This window comes from Osmerus eperlanus, chromosome 8, assembly GCF_963692335.1.
Source record: "Osmerus eperlanus chromosome 8, fOsmEpe2.1, whole genome shotgun sequence".
NCBI classification, from domain to species: domain Eukaryota; kingdom Metazoa; phylum Chordata; class Actinopteri; order Osmeriformes; family Osmeridae; genus Osmerus; species Osmerus eperlanus.
In genome coordinates, this window is record NC_085025.1 from 11,754,981 (window position 1) to 11,774,069 (window position 19,089).

Here is a 19,089-nt window from a genome sequence, read left to right on the forward strand (position 1 = left end):
AATGTTGCCAGGGGATTTCATGTCAAGGAAGGAATTGGCTAAGGTACTTTTACTCTCAGTGTTGCCTTTAGGAAGAACTAGATAGGTGTAGGTTAAGGAAAGCTGGATGATTCAGTATACACTAATTATACTCCCCCTTAAAGGAGAGGGCAACTTCTTTCACCTATACTGTCCTCTCTGATCTTTGGAATTTCTTTTTTCAGAATGACCAGATCCACAAAATCCAGCAAGGAGACCTCAAAGTTAGTCGCCTGATACAACTGTATATCTAAGTAGTGGTTACTTCATTTCCTTGTGCTGCACTGCCAGATATGGTACATGTATAGTCTGGTGTCCACATTTTTAACTGTATTTGATGGTATGTATGGCTGTGTGTGTTTACACTATTTTCATGTACTGCTGGTGTTGTCTGTGTGTGTTTGTGACTGTGTACACTCGCTATGCATGCTCTTATGGATATGCCACATAACAGCCCTCTGTCTAGCATACTGAATGTCCACTGGGAATCCCTTTGTGATCTGGGGATGATGTCATGTCATTGTGAATGATGATCCCCCTCTTTTATCCCAGGACGCCACCACAGCCCCAGGACTCCTAGGGTGATTCTCCTCCCCAGTCGGAGGGCATGGCGTCTGGGGGAGGTGTGGAAGACGCTCCTGCAGATGACTGGGGCCTCCCCCTGGACATTGACAATGTCCACATGCTACTGCAAGGTTGGTTGTTTCCGAGCCCGTCTCCAGGTGCGGGAGCAGAGGACAGACCTTGAGGCCTACCTCACAGGTTCTTGGTTCTTTCGTGTTGTCTTTTCTTTCCGCCTCATTTGCACTTGTTCATCGCCTTGAAAAGAGCTTCTGGGAAGGTAGGAAGGGAGAGGAAGACAGAGAGAGAAGAGAGAGGGGGGTGGGGGCGGCAAGGTTTTAGTGATCCACTACCAGTTTTGCGTGCGACTGGGCAGAGTAGAATTAGGCCCATGAAGCAGTCGTATATCATGCTTCCAAACAGGACAAGACAGGAAAATTGCCTTTGAGGATAGGCTGTGACCAACTAACCTTGAACTTGAGTTTGACCCAAATGCCTTTTAGCAGACGCTATAACCTCATAAAAAACATACCGTTGGGGATATGCTCCTATTATTGGGTGTGCTCAAGCCTTCGGCGAGAGCACAACATTTGTTCTCTCACATATATATTTATTATTGTTTATTTTCGCCCCCCTAAAACTCAGTCAATATTTGGCCTACATAGACAATCTAGGTGTCAAAAGTTTCGTCTTGGTAGCGATTGAGTTGCTTCTATTGGGATTTACTTTCCGTTGCATGGTTTAGGCTCAAGTTAAGTTTTTGTGGCGAAAAGTGAAGCTAACGGTGGCTAATTTGCTAGCCACAGTCACTGACGTTACTAACGTCACTACGTCACTAACGTCACGAAAACACGCGTGACTACCTGTAGCAGAATAGTCGTTTCGCATCTGTTAACTTGGGGGATAGATAGGCTAACTATAGCTTTACTGCAAGGCAGCTGCAGAAACGCCACAGGTAAAGAGGCCAGGGTGATAACTATTTACTCATTTTACTTTGTGATGTGAAACACAATTGTGAAATGTAATGTACAATATTAGCTGATATTATTAAGGAAGTAGGCCCACATCTACTTTCGGAAACGGTAGTCTACTATTTCACTGAAGCATTAGCATCATGACATTAGCCTTTGTTGCCCGGGCAACACATACTACAGTGGTCTATGATGCATCTGTTTTCAATCGTTATTCCTCACAAATACATTTTCGTTGTAGGATTTATTATGACATTACATTACAAGTAAACGATTTGTTGGTGACATTATCATTACCTGAGGTTTCAAACCAGTGTTGCTCACTGCAATGCTGTAACCTACGCGAGACACACTACAAAAACATCTACACAGCTGTTTAGGAAGTCAAACGGCGACAGAACATGTTCGGCACTCCCCTTACTTAAATCAAGTCTTTCAATAGGTGAAACTATCTGACTACTGTACTAACCTGAACTTCATTGCCACAGCCTAAACTTTGTCAATCTGTTCAAGAAAATAATTAATAAAAATTAATAATTAATTTCAGTCTAAACCGTACAACGGAACGTTAAATCGAATTCAACCAACGCAATCGCTACCAAGACGAACACAGCAGTAGTCTAGTACTGTACTGTAGTAGAATTTACCGGGGCAGCTTCTCCACACAGGGCTATATCGCATTTTGCGTTGTTACTGACAATGATCGCTACCAGTGAGCTTTTTTATGAAGGAGCGATTTTCCGCTAAATAAATGTCAATCTTATTTACGTTTTTGGGGGCATATTTTCAGTTAGCAGATGGTACTGTTTGAATCGCGATTCCATCTTCTACTGCCGGTAACGTCGTAGAATAATCTTCAAAGGGGGTTCTTTATTCATGAATGAATGAAATATGAGTAGGCTACATGCCTGCAATATCACGAGAAGGGAAAACTTAAAAGGACGTTTAAGTCATAGAGATTAGGTCAATTTTTACACCGGTCTGCCAAATGTATTCGTTGATTCAGCTATGAGGCTGCCTCTTGCAGGGGAAATGAGAAGACATCATATTTCATTCTTCACTTCACTCGTATTTTGAGTTGTAAATAATCAATCAGAAAACAAAAGAATACGCTCACACGTCGAATTGATAGGCTCCCAATTTGATAGGAGCTCTGAAAAAGAGCAGTTCTGAGCATCAAAAAAAGATGCTTTTAAATCTATGTAATCTTTATAAATTATAAGTAGGCCCTATGCATTTTTATGCATAGGGCCTACTAATACTAATATACCAAATATCAGTTGTAAAAATGTCATAAAAAAACGGACCCCTGTGCAACTGACGCAAGCAAGCAAGCACACCCTACAATTTCCCCAGAAATTGTACCCTCTCTAGTTTAATTTTGTGACCCCCCCCCCTCGAATCGAAACCCTAGTTGTTTTATTATTATCGTTATTATTAAAATATAAAACGATACGTTAAAACAAAACATGCATTGGGAAACAGAGCACTTCATAGTACAATATGGGAAATGTTTGGTTCCCAGTCTTATACTATGTAGTCTTGCTTAGTAGTCGGATGAGAGCAGCAGATCATTCTCTCTCACCATCCATCACTGCCCTCACGCTCTATAGGTTCTAATAATAACAGCCCAGGAGTTCAAATGTCAATCAGTTGCGAAAATAACATCCTTTATTTATAGAGGCCTCAACACGCTGGGAGTGATTGTATCTTATATCTACGGCGGCTCTCTTTCAGCCCTTATGGAAGAGATAAGGCTCTCCTGTGTCTCGAGACTTCACTACCACCCTAAAGCAAACCCAGGAGCAGAATGGGGTTCAGATACTGGGCCAAGAGTTCAAATTGTGGTCGTCCATTTTCCCCTACACAATATCTCCGGACACACAAATCGGGCACCCCAAATTATAAATGCAGGACTAAACCATGAATAGTTTTTTTTACAGCCTGGTATTACACTGGCACTGTTATCTTTTGTTCCAGACACTTTGTAAAGGTTCCCCTCACTTGTGTTACGGAGGACTTCCTCCAGTGTATTAACACTGAACTAGCACTGTAATGACGGAGCGTTTGGCATGGCTTCACAGTGCTGGAAAACATTAACATTACTCTCAGACCCTGGGAGACTGGACAGTCACCAGACAGACGCCCCCCCCCCCCCCCCCCCTCCTCCAACCCCTCCCCAACTCTGGAGCTAAGGGGTTTGGAACATCAAACGAAGCCCACACGAGCTGTGTTGAAGCAAAAGTAGCAAGAAGACCACTTCATCTGCCTCCGTTTAACTTAGTCCATTTGAAAATAAATCTCAGAGCGTCTGTTTAACTCATCCGAGTGTTTTGGAGAGAGGCCAAGGAGCAAACACGTTCTCGCTTGCTGGGTCCATGGTTGCCAGGCGGAAGGTGTTTGCTATGGCGACGGTGTTGTCCGTGTTAAGGGTGAATATTAGTCTTGAGTCACGGTCAGAGGTGACGTCTCGTTTATTTGTGTGTTCCGCATGATGCAATGCCTCCGTCTGCAAGGCTAAAAGTAACTGCTGGAGGCTCATGGGAACCTTTGGCCAACATTGCCAATAGGTAAAGAATTAGTTTAACATGTTATTGAGAACAGTTAAATACGTTATTGGCATTAAGGCACAACTTCTTCCAGTTTGACAACCACCTTTTGGCTTTGCCAGTTTCAGCTTGCTGCATGGTGAAGTGGGTGGAGAGGTCTGGGAGACTGCCTGCCCCAACCGACTTTATACAAACAAAACACCTTATTCAGGGCCAACTGAGTAATAGCGTTGGCTTATCTGACTTACCATAAAGCACAAGAGGTTCCTATTGTATATGTTCTGCCTCAGAAGGCCCTGTCTGAAACAAAAAGGCATGTCTTTCCAGTTTAGCAGTGTGGAGTTTTTTCAGTCAGTGATAAGTAATGTATCTTAGCTCTTAATATTTCCCTGTAGTGAAACAATAGGTCGGATGCTAGTCAGTGTCCTTGTTCGTTTGAGGGCAACCTCCGAGCTTGATGGCATACATGGGTGTATCGTAGAGCCTGTCCCGTCCTCTCTGCATGTGTGTGTGTGTGTGTGTGTGTGTAGCATTCATTACTGGCTTGTTACTGTATGATGACCCCAGCCAGTCTAGTGATATGCTTCACAGTTCATTGCGCCCCATAACCCCCCTTAAACTGAGTGTGTAACTGTCCTGGAGCCTGTCCCATGATGCACTATAGACACCCTGGCCTTATCCCAGCCTCTGAGCATTTCCTTTCTTAGCTCAGTAAGACACTCGGTCACTCTGGAAGTCTGGAAAACCCCCGGCGCTCTGAATCACTAGGCTTTTACCTGATAAGAGAAAATGGACTGAACTTGAAGTTATAAGGTGGATATGTGGCTCGACACACGAGGATAGCAGCTCAAGTGAGACACCGTGTTCATGGAGGGTCAGGTAGCTCAAGTGGAACCTTTAATCCCTCAGGGCTCTGACATCCGTAAGTATGACCAGACTGTAACTGTCCAATGGGAACTATCTTGTTAATAGTGTTAAAAGCAAATATGAAGACTACAGACTGTCGATCAGAGTGTGTTTTGCCTCTAAATCTTTATGGCACGTCTGAGAATGAATTAAATAGACATTCTGCAGAATTAAAAAAGGTGGCATTTCCTAAACCTTTGGTTTGGTTTGCTTGGGTTGGTCTATCATTGAAGTTGATTTTAAGGCTGTTTCTAACCTATCCACACTTTTTCTCATGCATCTGTGATTTAATTACACGTATCCATTGTCAGTAAGTCAGCAAATATACTTCCCAATAACTAAATGATGCCCAACCATGTCTCTGTGTAAAGAAAGAGAACCTGTTCTACAGTTCTACACATCTTCTAAAGCTCCTTTGTGCTTCCTGTTGTTTTCTTCCCAGTGGAACAGGAACAGATTCAGAAGAGAACGTTCACCAACTGGATCAATGCTCAACTCTCCAAGGTACCGTTTCTCAGATGGAAAGTCAGATCTGACACAGATCATTTGAGTGAGTTGGAACATACCGTCCCGTCCTCCGCCTCTTCAGAGTTCAGGCAACACAGTTGCAGTAACAGTTGACTTATTCCAAACCAACTGAACCCAGCACCCCATTTGCTGGGGGAAAAAAAAACGACTCGAAATAATAGCAAAGTTTAACCCACATCTGCTCTGTGACTTAACACCCCTATCTACAGCATCGTCTCAGATCAGTTTGACCTCAGACAGTCGAGTGCTGACTCACAGCACAGACCGTGAGGGGAAGTGACACGGGACCATGGGGCTCACAGCAGCCCTCTGCCCACCCTGGCAGCAGGCCTATGGGCTGCTTCTGAACGGAAAGAGGGCCAGAGTATATATAGAGCGCATGGGGCGGAGGGGAGCACGGGATAGGCTGTAACCTGAGCCTGCCTGCCCTCCCAGACCCGCAGCTCCATGTGGCTGCGTTCTGGATCATCACACCAGCGATAATAACCCACGGTCTGTTCACCCCCCGGTCAGCTTTCCGACGAGGCCCCTAGCATGGGTGACTTCCTCGTTAGAAGAGCTGTGCTGTCATCGATAACGAGTCACCCTCGGAATGTGCTTCATTCACACGCCACTGGATGTTTCTGCATGCATTCATTGGAATAAACGCATATCTGGAAATGAATATATTTGATATCAGTTCACTTATTTATCGTATGTGTTTGAGAAGTTATACGGATTATTACCAGAGGTGTGAGAACTTGTCGGTAACAGCCGTCGAAATACCGAGTTGCCCATTATGTCAACAACATTTGCGGCGTCTGTCCATGTAGGCTTAAGAAAGGGTTTCAAACAGCTTCCGACGACCTTTCGTAAGAAACGTATGTGAGCCGGGCTCGACCGTGGTTAGTGACCGGGGCGTTGTGTTGTTTCAGAGGAGCCCCCCCTCTGCCGTGTCCGACCTGTTCTCTGACCTGAGGGACGGAGCTCGCCTCCTGGACCTGCTGGAGGTGATGAGCGGCCAGCCCATGGTGAGTGACGTGGCCACCGACCAGCAGTGGTCCCAACAACCGTCGCTGAAGTCGAAATACTTTTGTGCCCCGAGTCGTTGCCAGCGTATCGATGCTTTGTATCCTTGGCAGAAGAGAGAGCGGGGCCATGGAATATTCCAGCAGAGGGGTAACATCGAGTCGGCCCTGAACTTCCTCAAAAGGAAATCGGTGAGAGCTTCCGTTGGAGGGGGAAAATGGTTCCCGTTGGTGGAAACCACACCCACGGGCTCAATCCTACACGCCTCCTTCGCTACGAAAGTGAACTAGATCCCTGTCTTGTCCGTCTTGTCCGATCGCGGAGGGCTGATGGCGTGTTTCTGTTCCCGACAGGTCAAACTGGTGAACATAAACATCCCTGACATCATCGACGGAAGGCCCTCCATCATCCTCGGCCTCGTATGGACCATCATCCTTCACTGTCACGTGGGTAGCTGCATGGAGGTCTCTCCCCAGGCCAACTGTTTAGACGTTCAGCGTGATGTACTGCTCAGAGGGTGTGGTATCAGAGAAGGTCCACGTCTAGACTCGTGAAGCTCTTTCACATTTTGGCCTCGTGCCAAATGAGATGCAGAAGGATGCAATTCGGTAGCTTTTTGTTGTTGTTGTTAAGCTTGCGTTTGTGCCTGGAGGATAAACTACATGGCGTACAACAACAGAACGTTACTTGAAACAATACTTGCAATGATAGTGACCGAGATAAAATGGACAGAAATGTGCTTTTCTCGATTCAACTGATAGTGCAAGATAGAGTGAAGAGTAAAACAAAGTCGTAAAGACCCGTGAAGTGAGTGCACATGAGCACGCGACCGTGGTGTGTGCGTTAGAGCCGAGGCAGAAGTCACAACATGTAGTTGATGAGTCAGAGAAAGCGAAGCTGGACGAAGGTGCAGGGAGGCTGGCCTTGATCCTGGGGCGGAGGGACATAAAAGAGGGGAGACGGGGCCCAAGTTTGAGAGTGGAGCGATAAGGAGAAAACAAGGTCAGATAACTGCAGGGGATTCGCTTTCCTGGGAGGGGGAACACACATCCCTGTGGTTTATTTCTGGATTATAAAAGTTGACTGTGACCATTCGGTCTTTGCAGTTGTGAACTTGTTAGCCTTGAATGTGTTGCTGCCTAAAAGCTGTTGTATTGCTAATTGAAGTTTATTGGTGAGATGACTCGCACACATTTAAACTGAGAAGACCCGTGATACAGAAATGTTGCTACTTCGGTAGGAACATGGATGACCTTAGAAAGAAAGCTGGATAAGCTGATTCCACAGAGTCCATGGGCTAGCTAGGACAATACTTAGCAAAAGTCATTTCTGGTCTTCTATGTCTAACCACGCCTGCAGCCTCAATACCTTCAAAGCACATGGGTCAAACCCTTTTTCATACAGGGACATTCAAATGGCCCATGGGAAATTTAGTTTTTGTATTTCCTTTCTTTGCAAGAACAACGATGGTTTGAAAGACTTTGAAAGTCTGTTATTGTTGTAATCCTTGTCAACAAAAATAGGTCATTCTGGGAGGGGATGACCTGAGTACTAGTGAACTGGTAGACTGAGCTAGCTCAACAGTGCATGTTTTTGCCAATGGAACAATGACCTATAGCATTTTTATAACACACTGTTATCTAAATGTGGTTTGATTGAATGGATAAATGCATAATAAACAATCATTATTGGCAGATGATAATAATAGATCATCTAGATAAATGTCACATGAACATATTTGGAGGCAATGATGCTGATTTATGGATCGATGTACTGCTAATACATACAATTGGAATGGAGCCTTATCCAAAAAGATAAGATAAAAAGAATGAGCAACTCCAAGTAAAAGGATGTTGTCCTTATTCTTTTATTTGGGTCTTGATAATTCTCCCTCTACCTGACACGTGTGGCAGTACTCAACGGTGACCTTTGTTTTTGTCTCAGATTGAGGAGCTTGCAAGCACCCTGTCCTTCAGTTCTCGCCACTCTTCTCTTGACTCATTGGCCAGCCTGGACTCACGCTCCAATAGCCCCGCCCTCGGCAGCCCCACCCCCAGCAGCCCCACTCCTCGGGGGCGGGCATCGCCCCTCCATGCCCGCTTCCGTGTCTCGGCCAAGAAGGCCCTGTTGATGTGGGTCAGGGACCAGTGTCAAAGGTGGGTTCCTCGTGCCAACGGTTGGCTTTCATAGAGCAATATAAACAGCTTCATTTGAGGACGTTTATTAAAGGTCTTTCTTTCTTTCCTCTTTTCCATCTCTCCCTCTGTCTTTTTCCTTCTTTCCCTCTCTCTTTTCACTTCCTTTCCCTCTCTCTCTCTCTCTCTCTCTCTCTCTCTCTCTCTCTCTCTCTCTCTCTCCCCTTTTCTCTTCCTTCCCCTCTCTCTTCCTTCCTTTCGTCCCCTCCTCAGGGCTAACTGCCCCCTCAGCGTGAAGGACTTCAAGTCCAGCTGGCGTAGCGGCGTGGCCTTCCTGGCCATCCTGTGCTCCATACGCCCCGAGCTGGTGGACCTGGAGCTGGTGGACCTGGCCCGGGCCCAGACCAGAAGCAACCTGCACAACCTGGAGGAGGCCTTCCGCCTGGCCGAGCAGCAGCTCCGCATCCCCCGCCTGCTGGAGCCTGAGGGTGGGGGCGGTGTTTAACAACTGAACCCCTCTGTCTGGGTTCTGCTTTAGGCGCTTAGGTTGTGTTGTTGCGGGGTTTTCAGGCCTCGTTGAGATATAAGGCGATGCTGGGCTGTGCACCTGCTTGTTCCATGTTTTTTGTTAAGTAAAAACATGATTTAGGGGGGTTATGTTCAGGGTTCTAAATTAACAACCCGCCAACCCGCCAAATGCGGGTTAAAATTCATTTTGGCGGGTGTTAATAAAAACTCACTAGCCAGTTTGGCCGGTGATACATGAGGCATTAGATGAATGATACATAAGGCTCTGTCCTCGGCATGGTTCTCAGTCATTTATCCCCCTGGCAGTACTTCCTAAGTTTCCCATGAACACTGTGCCGTAATGCTACGTGATAACGTTTTATACGCCCATTGGCTGCGCGCAGTTGAAGTGAAACCGGCGCGAGAAACCGTGGAAACGAACGGAGCGTCCACCAGAAAACACAAGGAAGAAGTAAAACGAAGCATAGCGGATCATAGGAGGTAATAAGAGCTAGAGTAGTAAAGTAAAAAGTTAACTTAATGCGGCGGTGGTTAGGACAAACTTCTGGGGGCGAGAAGAGGAACGAGGCAGGGGATGAGGAATTGATAGCACTAGAGAAACGAAGAAAAGAAAATGTAATGCCAAATGGCCGACGGGTCGGGAATGGCTTGTGTTTGACAATGAAAATGTTGTCATGTTTTGTAAGGATTGCCGCATGTAGTCTACGCATAAGAAAAATTATGTGCTTACTGACACAGTCTAGTGTAATGTAAATACACTGTTCTTAATAAAGAGTATATTAGGTCAGTTTAATTAATGCCTGCTTAGGACAAAACGTTTCTGTAAATGCATGGGCAGGAGTCAATCTCATGACGTGAATGGACGTTTTAGCCATTTACAATAAATCGTGTCCTTACTATTGGTGATTTAACATACCCTTGCATCATACTTATGTGCTTCATTTTTCTTCATTTTCTGTGTTTTTCATGCCAACAATGTTAATAAAATGATCAAATGCATTCAGGGAAACTCATAATTGTTCTTTTTTTAACCGGAAAGAATTTGGCTAGTGGAAATTCTGATTGGCTGGTAACTTTAGCCAAATTGGCTGGTGATCAAAAAAGTTAATTTAGAACCCTGGTTATGTTACCGGAAATGTAAGGCTGAGGTAGCTTATTATGAAAACATGGCTTGTCATGAAAGGAAGGACAAGAGGAAAGGCTTATATAAAGGTGTGCAATCCCCCTTCTCCATCCCAACAGATGTGGATGTGGAAAACCCTGACGACAAGTCCATCATGACCTACGTGGCCCAGTTCCTCCAATACTCCAACGACTGCCCCGTGCCCGACGACGATCTGCAGGTCAGCACCCCCCCCTCCCCCCCAACAACCACCAACTTCTTCCCTCCTCTGTTCTTCCTCTTCCACCTCCACTCTTCACTTACCCCCCCTCCCTCCTTTTCTTCTCTCCTTTCTTTCCTTCTCCTCAACCTCCTTCCCCGTTGGGGCCCGGGGGTTCAGCTGTTCACCGTGGCCCTGCCCACCTGTCTCTCTCCCGTCAACCTGCCCTCTCACTTCACCCCGGCCATAGCTGTCTCTCCTCTCTACCAGGTACACGCTGCCTGCCTGCTTGCCTGCATGGCCTTCCCCAAAGACTCACGTAGGCCTGACGCGAAACCTTCTTCCCCATTGGCATGCTACATTTAACACCGGCACAACACACAACACAACACACGCAACACACACAACACACACTGTGGAGAACATTGCGTCACCAGGCTATTTCTAAAGCTCATCTGGGATTGTCATGTGGTCCATGAGGAGTTTTGTAAGGTAAAAAGGGATCCTAATGGGCTTCCTTCCTACTTCCTTCTATCCTGCTACTACATATCAAAGGTTGACTCTCCTAATAGTTAGCAGAAGGGCTGTTTTTCTAATATCTGGTTATAACATGACCCCAGGCCTCACCCAATCAAAGGGCCCGAGAAGTGACCAGCTGGCTCCAGCGAGCCTATCAGGAGCTGCTCGAGTTGTGGGCAGCCACCGAGAAGGCGAGCTACGCAGACAGGCATCAGGTAAGAACAGACTACATCAACCATGGCCTTGTGTGCCAAACGCCTTACAAATCTCTTTCAGGCAGGTTTCTTTGTATTCATCCATTTCATTTAGCGTTTTACCCAATGTGACATTGGGTAAAAGCGTCTGCTAAATACACGGGGATCTGAACCTGGTACATCTTGATGAGCAGTCTAATGCTCTGCCATTGAGCTACACCCATCATTCTTCTGATACTGACCATACAAGTGATGTGTGCAGCATGTTTTACTGTGTGCTCCTGTGCTCCAGGCGTTCCAGGGCTTCGTCGTCTCCTTCAGCGAGCAGAGGCGTCCCGTGGTGCCCCTGCTCGGGGCCATGAGACGGTGCCCTGAGCCCAGCCAGGAGCAGCGGGCCCTGAGGGCCGCCTGGGACCGCCTGGAGGACAAGGTACCAGACACCCAGGGACTCCAGTTCTGTCTGCACGTCTGGATGTCGAGGCCTCGATCTTCTCTCCTAAAGCTCTTCTTTTTGTTTGTGTGTCGGTGTGTGTCTGTCGGTGTGTGTGTGTCTGTGTGTGTGTCGGTGTGTGTGTGTCCTCTTGTCCTCTGCAGCTGCGTCAGTGTAAGGCAGAGCTGGACACGTATTTGCCGGCTCCACTGGACTCCGTGGGGGTGTGGCTTCAGCGGGTGGAGGCGGTGCTAATGGAGGAGGGAGGGGCAGCTCATGACCACGCCCACGCAGCCCGAGAAGCCAGAGCCAAACAGGAAAAGCTCAAGGTGTGATTTTCCAGATCTCTCTTTTTTTCCCTTCATCTTCTTGTCTCACCAAACTTTCCGGTTGAGGGTACATGTGGTTCTTAGAAAGTTCCCAGAACCGATGCACATATTGTCTTACACGTATAGCACAATCAGTTCATCAATTTCGCACATTTCTAGGTGTCGAATGTCAAGTTGGTGTACAGTATAACGTAGCCTACACGACTGGATCTTACCAGGATCTGGTTTCACGTTTCGTCCCCTCGTTTAGACGGCGATACAGGAGATGAGTCATCACCTCGACACCCTTCACATGTTCCGTAACGCTGACTCAGAGAGCGGCGGCGTCCTCGTGCCCGTGGAGAAGCTGGAGGAGATCAAACGACGGTCAGGAGCGAGGGGAGGAACACCTCCCCTTTGATCATACTCCCTGACTGGGGAGGGAATGGAAGGGAATTCCCTGGTGTAAACAATGCTGTATACTGTAGTAATAAAGTACAGTAAGAGAGAGGGATTTACCGAATGTTTAGCCAGTATATTATATATCATATTTATGCTTTAGCTCATTTGGATACATTTTTACCTTGTTTTATTTGCATTACTGGTAATATAACACCAGACTCTAGCTTTTTTGGTTCACACCTAACCAAACCCCATTACAAAGATAAAAGTATTAAATGAGTAGCCAAATATGACATATGTAACCCTAAATGACTTGAAATGATTTGAGCTGTAACTACCAAGTCAACAACGTTATCATGGAGGTCTGACATATCAAACATATCTCCGGTGCAGTTTCACCAATGCACGTGTTACGGCAAAGTACCATGGGATCAAGCTGGAGTACCAGGAACACCGGCACACTGTTCTGGATCTGCTGGAACAGATCAACGCCAAGCTGCGCTCCTGGAAAGGTTCCTACACTTCCCACGAGGCCTTGCAGCAGCTCCTGCAAGACTGGCACGTGAGTGTCTACTCCTCACCACACTCCTCAACCAGTCACAAGTGAACCCGTCACAGTTCAGAGAGCTTTAGTTCCTGAAGAGTCACGTAGAGGCGTGTATGTTAGCCCCTTTCAATGTTACTCCCATTTTATAGTCTTCTACGAAAGAGAATGTGACAATATCGCCTTTTGATACTTTTCGTCAGGAAACAGTGGATCGCCAGGGGCTGGTCTCCCATCTGACGGACGCCCTCCTCGAGATGCAGCAAACCGCCGCGGCCTACACCAGCAAGGCAGCCCTAGGTACCCTCGTCTGTGCGTTCGTACGTAGGAAGACGTCCGTGGCACCAGGGTTCACAAATGACCTTTGACCTTCTGCGCCGCCCAGGTGAGGACTCTCAGCTGGTCAGCCGCCAGGTGAAGGAAGCCGAGAGTGAGACGGCCTCCACAGCGGAGGCCGTGGCGGCCGTCAGGGGGTCTATGGAACGTGCTCTGGCGGCCTGGGAGGGCTACAGCAGACGGCTTCCTTCCCTGCAGGTGTGGCTGGCTCAGGAGGCTCAGTCACATCCGGAACCAGCTGGTACAGAGGTAGCCTGTCTTACTTATGCTTTCACAGTGCACTAGTTCACATCTAGTTGATTCTTTTTTTTGTTTTGGTCGCAGCTCCAGTTCGTAGGTTTGTCTGTCCAAGGTCAAGATTCAACCATCAAATTGTGTGGTTGCCCACTTAATTGATTACTCATTGGAACTAAGTTCCTTTTGAAATTTGACTCTATCTGAAATGAGCTAGGCTTTTCCCTGTGAACAGCTGTGACTGTTCTGTCATTTGTGAGTTGTATTAGTCAGTTAGTTCAGAATTGAAACTGAGAACATTTTGGGATAGCACTTTTGCCTGACAAAAAAACCCAAACAATTTGTAGGTGAACGTCCAGGGAAGGACCCAACGTATGTCTGAGTGGAGCGGCCGGCAGGCTCACCTGAACGAGGTGGGCAACTTCCTCATCGAGGTGACGGACTCGACCGCCAGCCATGCCATCTCAGAGCAGCTCAGCCGGATCAACATGCAGTGGGCCGACTACGTTAAGAGGACTATGTTTGTGAGTTCCAGTTACTGCTAAACTATTCACTCCTGCTTATGTGTTCTGTCTATTAGTTTTTATTGAAATATTGTCTGTCTTTTGCCTGGTCATGTCAGCCTTAAAAGAAGGATTTCATTATTTCATAAATTAGTAGAAACTGAATTTAACCATTAATATCCTAGTGGATAAAGGACAAAGTTGATAAGGCTCATAAACCAAAATATGAAGCTAGCAGAATGCAGCAGAATTGACTCTGGATAGTCTATGCTGCATACAGTACAGTACAGTGCAGGTTCACCAGTCCTTGCCTTAGTAGTGACTGCGTTGGTTGATGTGGTTCCCAGGAGGCATGCAGCCAGCCCAGCGTGGGCCCCCGGAGTGCCCAGGCGGTTCAGGCCCTGGCCCAGGAGGCAGGCTGGCTCCTCAGGGAACCCCTGGAGGTGGCATCAGGCCCTCTGAAGGCCTACAGGAAGAGACTGCAGGTAGACAGAGATGGGCGGATGGACGGATGAATGCCGAAACCGATAGATGGGTCGTTGGATGGATGATTTTTTCTCTTTTCTTCCCTCTTTTCCCGATGTCTGTTTTTCTGTTTTTCAGCCACTGAGTAAGAAGATCATGGAGGTGGATCTGTCGTCCCTCGGCCCCTCAGCAGAGTGTCCTGAGGGGGCCGTGGAGGAGCTCCGACACACCCTGCCTGAGGTAGGCTCCGAAACCAACACGACCGCACACAAGCTACTCTCCTCTGCATACCAAACATCCAAAGTTTCCCTTGAATTTGAGATATGAAGCCGTCTTCATGGATTTGAAATGAAATACAACTGCCTCCCTCCGCTGCTGTGCTCTCGCCGGACAGCTGTGGCAGACGTTGGCCAAAGCGGAGCGGACGTGCGCAGAGCTGCAGCGAGCCACGTCCATGCTGGAGGGCCGTGTGGCCGAGCTGGTGCACTGGGGCACGGAGGCCAGCGAGGGCTACCTGCACCCCAGGGAGAGGGAGCGCAGGGGACACCTCTCCCTGGAACCCAGGGCCAAGGTTAGACTCTGTCTGCTCGATCAGAGGGTTGACTTAGTTTGATTATAAGTTTTTATTTTCTTTCATATATATATAAAATGATATGGCAGCATGTTGTTGAGTTAATTTACTCATGTAGCAGCAACAGGAAACACAATACTGCATTGGAACACCAACCTGATCTGCTAGTGTAGATCTGCCACCAAAAAAACTACAGCAAAAAGACAAATACAAGACTAATGCACATGAATGAGAGGAAGTCTTAGATGCACCCATTAAATACAAATTGAATCGAATATGTTACTACAGCACCATTGTGTGTGTGTCTCTCTCCCAAGGTGCTGCTATCCCGTGGCCTGCAGCTGGAGGGCCAGGTGGTGACCGAGGCCCAGGACCTGCAGAACAAGGTGACCTGGGCCCAGAGGAGCTCCCCCCAGCAGCACCTCAGCGGGGTCTCCATGCAGGACAGGGTCACGGAGGCCATCGCTCAGTCCCAGGTTCATATCTACAACACTAGAGATGTCATCAGACCCCACCTTGTTGTCAAGTCCATGTCTGGCCCTTTTTGTAGGATAATTCCGGAATCTTTGGTGAAAGACTCACACCTCGTGGCATTTGGGGATGTGAGACTAAATGTATTCTTGAATTTAGAACATGAACCTGTTTTTATAATTTTAGTGGACAATCCCTTTATAGGTTCTGATAATCATAGCTCATTTTCTTTCCTTTTACAAGCTGCTTCAAAGGGTCTTTGTTGTAAGGTTTGTGTGCTTAGCCTTGGATTCAACACCTGTACATTGTTCAGTGAGTTGAACACGTTTTCTCCGTGATTTCGGACAAAGTCATTAACATGTGCATTTGGTTTACTAGGAAATCTTGGAGATGCTCAGCTCTCTGAGTTCGAGGCCGGCTTTGGAATCCGTCACCGACCAACCGCCGGCCAAAGTGGTTGTTCGGTCACCAACACAGACAGAGTCTCAAAATGGAGTGTCTGGTGTGGGTGCAGTCAGAAGTGGACAACACAGTCAGAGTGGACCAGCATCCCAAGTGTTTCCTCCAACTCAACCTCCCTCCTCGCAATCTCTACCTGGGACGATGACCACGGGGGCGCCACGGAGACCTCCACCCAACTACACCTTCGATAGAGACACGGCCACTCAGAGCGCCTCAGTCGAGACCCCAATTGAACCTCAAGCGCGGTGCCGTCCGGCACAAACTCAAACCGAGCCTACAGCTCAGCGCCTATCCCATCTTCCATCACTAACCAAATCCCATGGCCAACCTCTGCCCCTAAGTCACAGCCAGCAGCAGACACTCTCCCAAAACAAACCTCTCCCCCAAACTACAACTGGACCTAACACACAGGTCCAAACATCAAGCCCTACTCTACCTAAAATCAGGTTGAATCCCTTTATGAGGACATCCGAGAGCTTATCCACCTCACAAGCCCAACTCCAGGCTGCAACACCACCCAAACAAACTCCTAAATTCAGAGTTGGAGGTCAAACCAAAACAAGCCCTCAACAGTGTGGCATCCAAGCGGCTCCACACCCACCTGTAATGATCAACAGTGAGGTTCACTCGAAAGCCCAAGCCATGGCAAAGAGTCGGCTGGAGAAGGCCAAGTTTGTCCTGCAAGAGCACATCCAGCAAGCCATTAATCTCTTCAGTGACAGAGAGATTTCTGAATGGCAAGCCAAACGAAAACAGGTAAAAAACTAACAGCAACTTGATGTTGGTGTGTTTGATTTTCTGTTTTTGTGTCTTTTTTGTTTCTTGTCAAATACTGGATGGTTCCCAGGCCTTGAAACTTTTGTGCTGAGTAATGTCAACAAGCCTTTGCCCACGGTTTTCAGCTGCACTGCCAACAGCTAGCATTTCAAGAATGGTCTTGCTATGATTGATCATTTTTTGATTCTGTGCTGGATGGACATTGATCGTTTTGATCACTGGTTATACTTCGTTTTTAGTCCTCAAGCCTTTCACATCCCAGTGACCAAAACGATTAACTCATCCTCAAAATGTCTGTCTCAAAACGTGTCATGTTGGTTTGCTGCTGTTTGTGCGTGGCTGCAGCATGTTGTCATGTCCTTGCACGGTCTCTCGCCTCCAGAGGGCGTTGGGGACTTTGCGGCCCGCCGTCCTGGAGGAGTTTCTGGGGGCGGTGGAGGGCCTGGGGGCCTTCTACTCCGGGGTCCAGCTCCGGGACCTGGAGCTGCTGTCTCGCTCAGTTAGGAGCCAGTGGGAGGTAGGAGCCTTCCATCTAGAATCCAACCAAGGACCAACATAACATCATCGTTATTGAAAAAATTACACAAACTATGTTGATCATAAAGACATAACAAAGTATGTTTAGAATGCTAGTACTTGTTAACAGGGCCTATATGCAAATACATGCCTTAATGATGCTTTAAAATGCCAATGATAACTTGTTCAATGTCAATATTACTGATTTAATTCTTACCTATTAAGAGCTATTAGTTCTTTCGTGAGAAATGTATTAGATTGAGGGAGATCAGTGACCAAATGTGATTGGTTGAGACAAGTTTGACTTTTTTCACTGAGATGTCTGGTTCCCCCATGACAATTCCACTGCATGTCCTGCCAATGGCGTGTCGTTGTGCATGCATGATATGTGAGCCTTATACTAACCGTTGAAGTGCTGTGACGTTCAACTAGGATGTCCGTTCGCAAATGGCCGCCTTTTTACCCCTCTTGTGGTCTGAGATCCGAGGAGGACCGCCGCCTAACCCTGTCATTATGGGATGTGAGATGCATGCTAACAGAGATGCCCCTGACCCTGAACATGTATCCATTCAACAGGTAACTCAACACCTGCTAAAACCATGTCAAAGCTGAGATGACCTAGATGTTTTCCTGAAAAGTGCCAAATCTAGCCTGTACCGTATAATGTGCAGTAGAGCCTTTAAACCAGAAGAGGTCAGACGTGCGCCTTAGAAGTTGATAGTAAACGTGTGAAACAGGGTTTTCAATCCATCTGGTCCTTTGTGGTTAATCACTGATCGAACAGGATTGTGTTTGGTTTGCAAAGTGCAAAATCCATAGTTTTTTTTCGGTTCTGGCATTGCTCGCGATTCATCCTTTGAAATAAACTGCTCCACATTCGGACGTGACACTGACTCGGCGTGCTGCAGGCTGACTGTGGGTCACTGTGGTTCCAGGCCTGCATCCCTACTGAGGGAGAGGAGCACGTGGAGGGCCTCAGGGGGCTGTGTGAGACCCTGTCCCCGGGGAGCGGGCCCCACACTGCTACAGCCCAGCTCAGAGAGTCCGGAGGCAGGCTGCAGAGTGCGCCTCAACCACGGCAGCAACACGTGGGGAGCAGCACTCCGGCACTCCCTCAGGACAGGTGAGGTACTGCGTGAGACGAGGGCTTGTGTCGAAGAACAGGACTCTTTGGGATGAAACGGATTGGTGTCCTGGCTAGGACTGTTCTGCGATAATAGCCACCAGTGCTACAATGCTAGGCACATTCTTCTCTATTTCATTTAATTGAATCATGAAAATTATATTTAGTTGCTGTGGTTGCTCTATTTTCGTATTTCTTAACCTAGTGCTGTAGTGAGCTGGGTGAATCTTAAACATAAAGGGATGAATTCAGACACCCTACAGATATACGTTGTCCCATAAGGCTGTGTAGTGCAGTAATCCAAAAAGTTGTTCCAGACTCACCCCCTGGTGTTGCTTGTGTTGCCTCAGTAGGGGGCGGGATGTGGGAGGCCACACCCCACTGAGGAAGCCTGGCCCTCAGGCTGGCCCACAGCAGCCAAGCCGAGACCGTCCACAACCACAAACCAGGGGTCTGCTTGGAACTCAGCAGAGGCTGGAGCTCCCACTGCAGGCTGGAAGCAGCCCAGCTCCGGAACACCCACGACAAGCCCAGAACAGGTCTCTGAAGGACAGCCAATGGCAAGCCCTGGAGCGCTCCAGCCAAACTCAAGACCGTCCCGTGAAAGTCCAGAGCCACCTTGTGCTGTCCCGGACCTGCAGCCAGGGAGGCCCGGCTCACCCGCAGGTACTGTGAGTGGGACTGCCACAGTCACACAGCAGCCTTCCT

General features: G+C 47.6%; 1 protein-coding gene across 1 annotated transcript in view; it reads left to right on the forward strand.

The window, feature by feature from the left end:
- Positions 1 to 214: 214 nt before the first annotated feature.
- The window catches only part of LOC134025216 (nesprin-2-like), an 87,722-nt gene continuing 68,847 nt past the window's right edge, over positions 215 to 19,089 (forward strand). The window contains 27 exon segments of the mRNA XM_062468114.1: positions 215 to 242; positions 571 to 713; positions 5,448 to 5,509; positions 6,448 to 6,543; positions 6,655 to 6,732; positions 6,895 to 6,987; positions 8,486 to 8,697; positions 8,950 to 9,164; positions 10,447 to 10,547; positions 10,707 to 10,796; positions 11,147 to 11,260; positions 11,532 to 11,669; positions 11,834 to 11,998; positions 12,249 to 12,364; positions 12,773 to 12,941; positions 13,127 to 13,223; positions 13,309 to 13,508; positions 13,853 to 14,017; positions 14,344 to 14,481; positions 14,600 to 14,701; positions 14,856 to 15,032; positions 15,350 to 15,508; positions 15,882 to 16,721; positions 17,125 to 17,259; positions 17,691 to 17,834; positions 18,167 to 18,381; positions 18,732 to 19,047. Coding sequence (XP_062324098.1) covers positions 626 to 713; positions 5,448 to 5,509; positions 6,448 to 6,543; positions 6,655 to 6,732; positions 6,895 to 6,987; positions 8,486 to 8,697; positions 8,950 to 9,164; positions 10,447 to 10,547; positions 10,707 to 10,796; positions 11,147 to 11,260; positions 11,532 to 11,669; positions 11,834 to 11,998; positions 12,249 to 12,364; positions 12,773 to 12,941; positions 13,127 to 13,223; positions 13,309 to 13,508; positions 13,853 to 14,017; positions 14,344 to 14,481; positions 14,600 to 14,701; positions 14,856 to 15,032; positions 15,350 to 15,508; positions 15,882 to 16,721; positions 17,125 to 17,259; positions 17,691 to 17,834; positions 18,167 to 18,381; positions 18,732 to 19,047 — 4,425 coding nt within the window. The 5' untranslated portion in view covers positions 215 to 242; positions 571 to 625.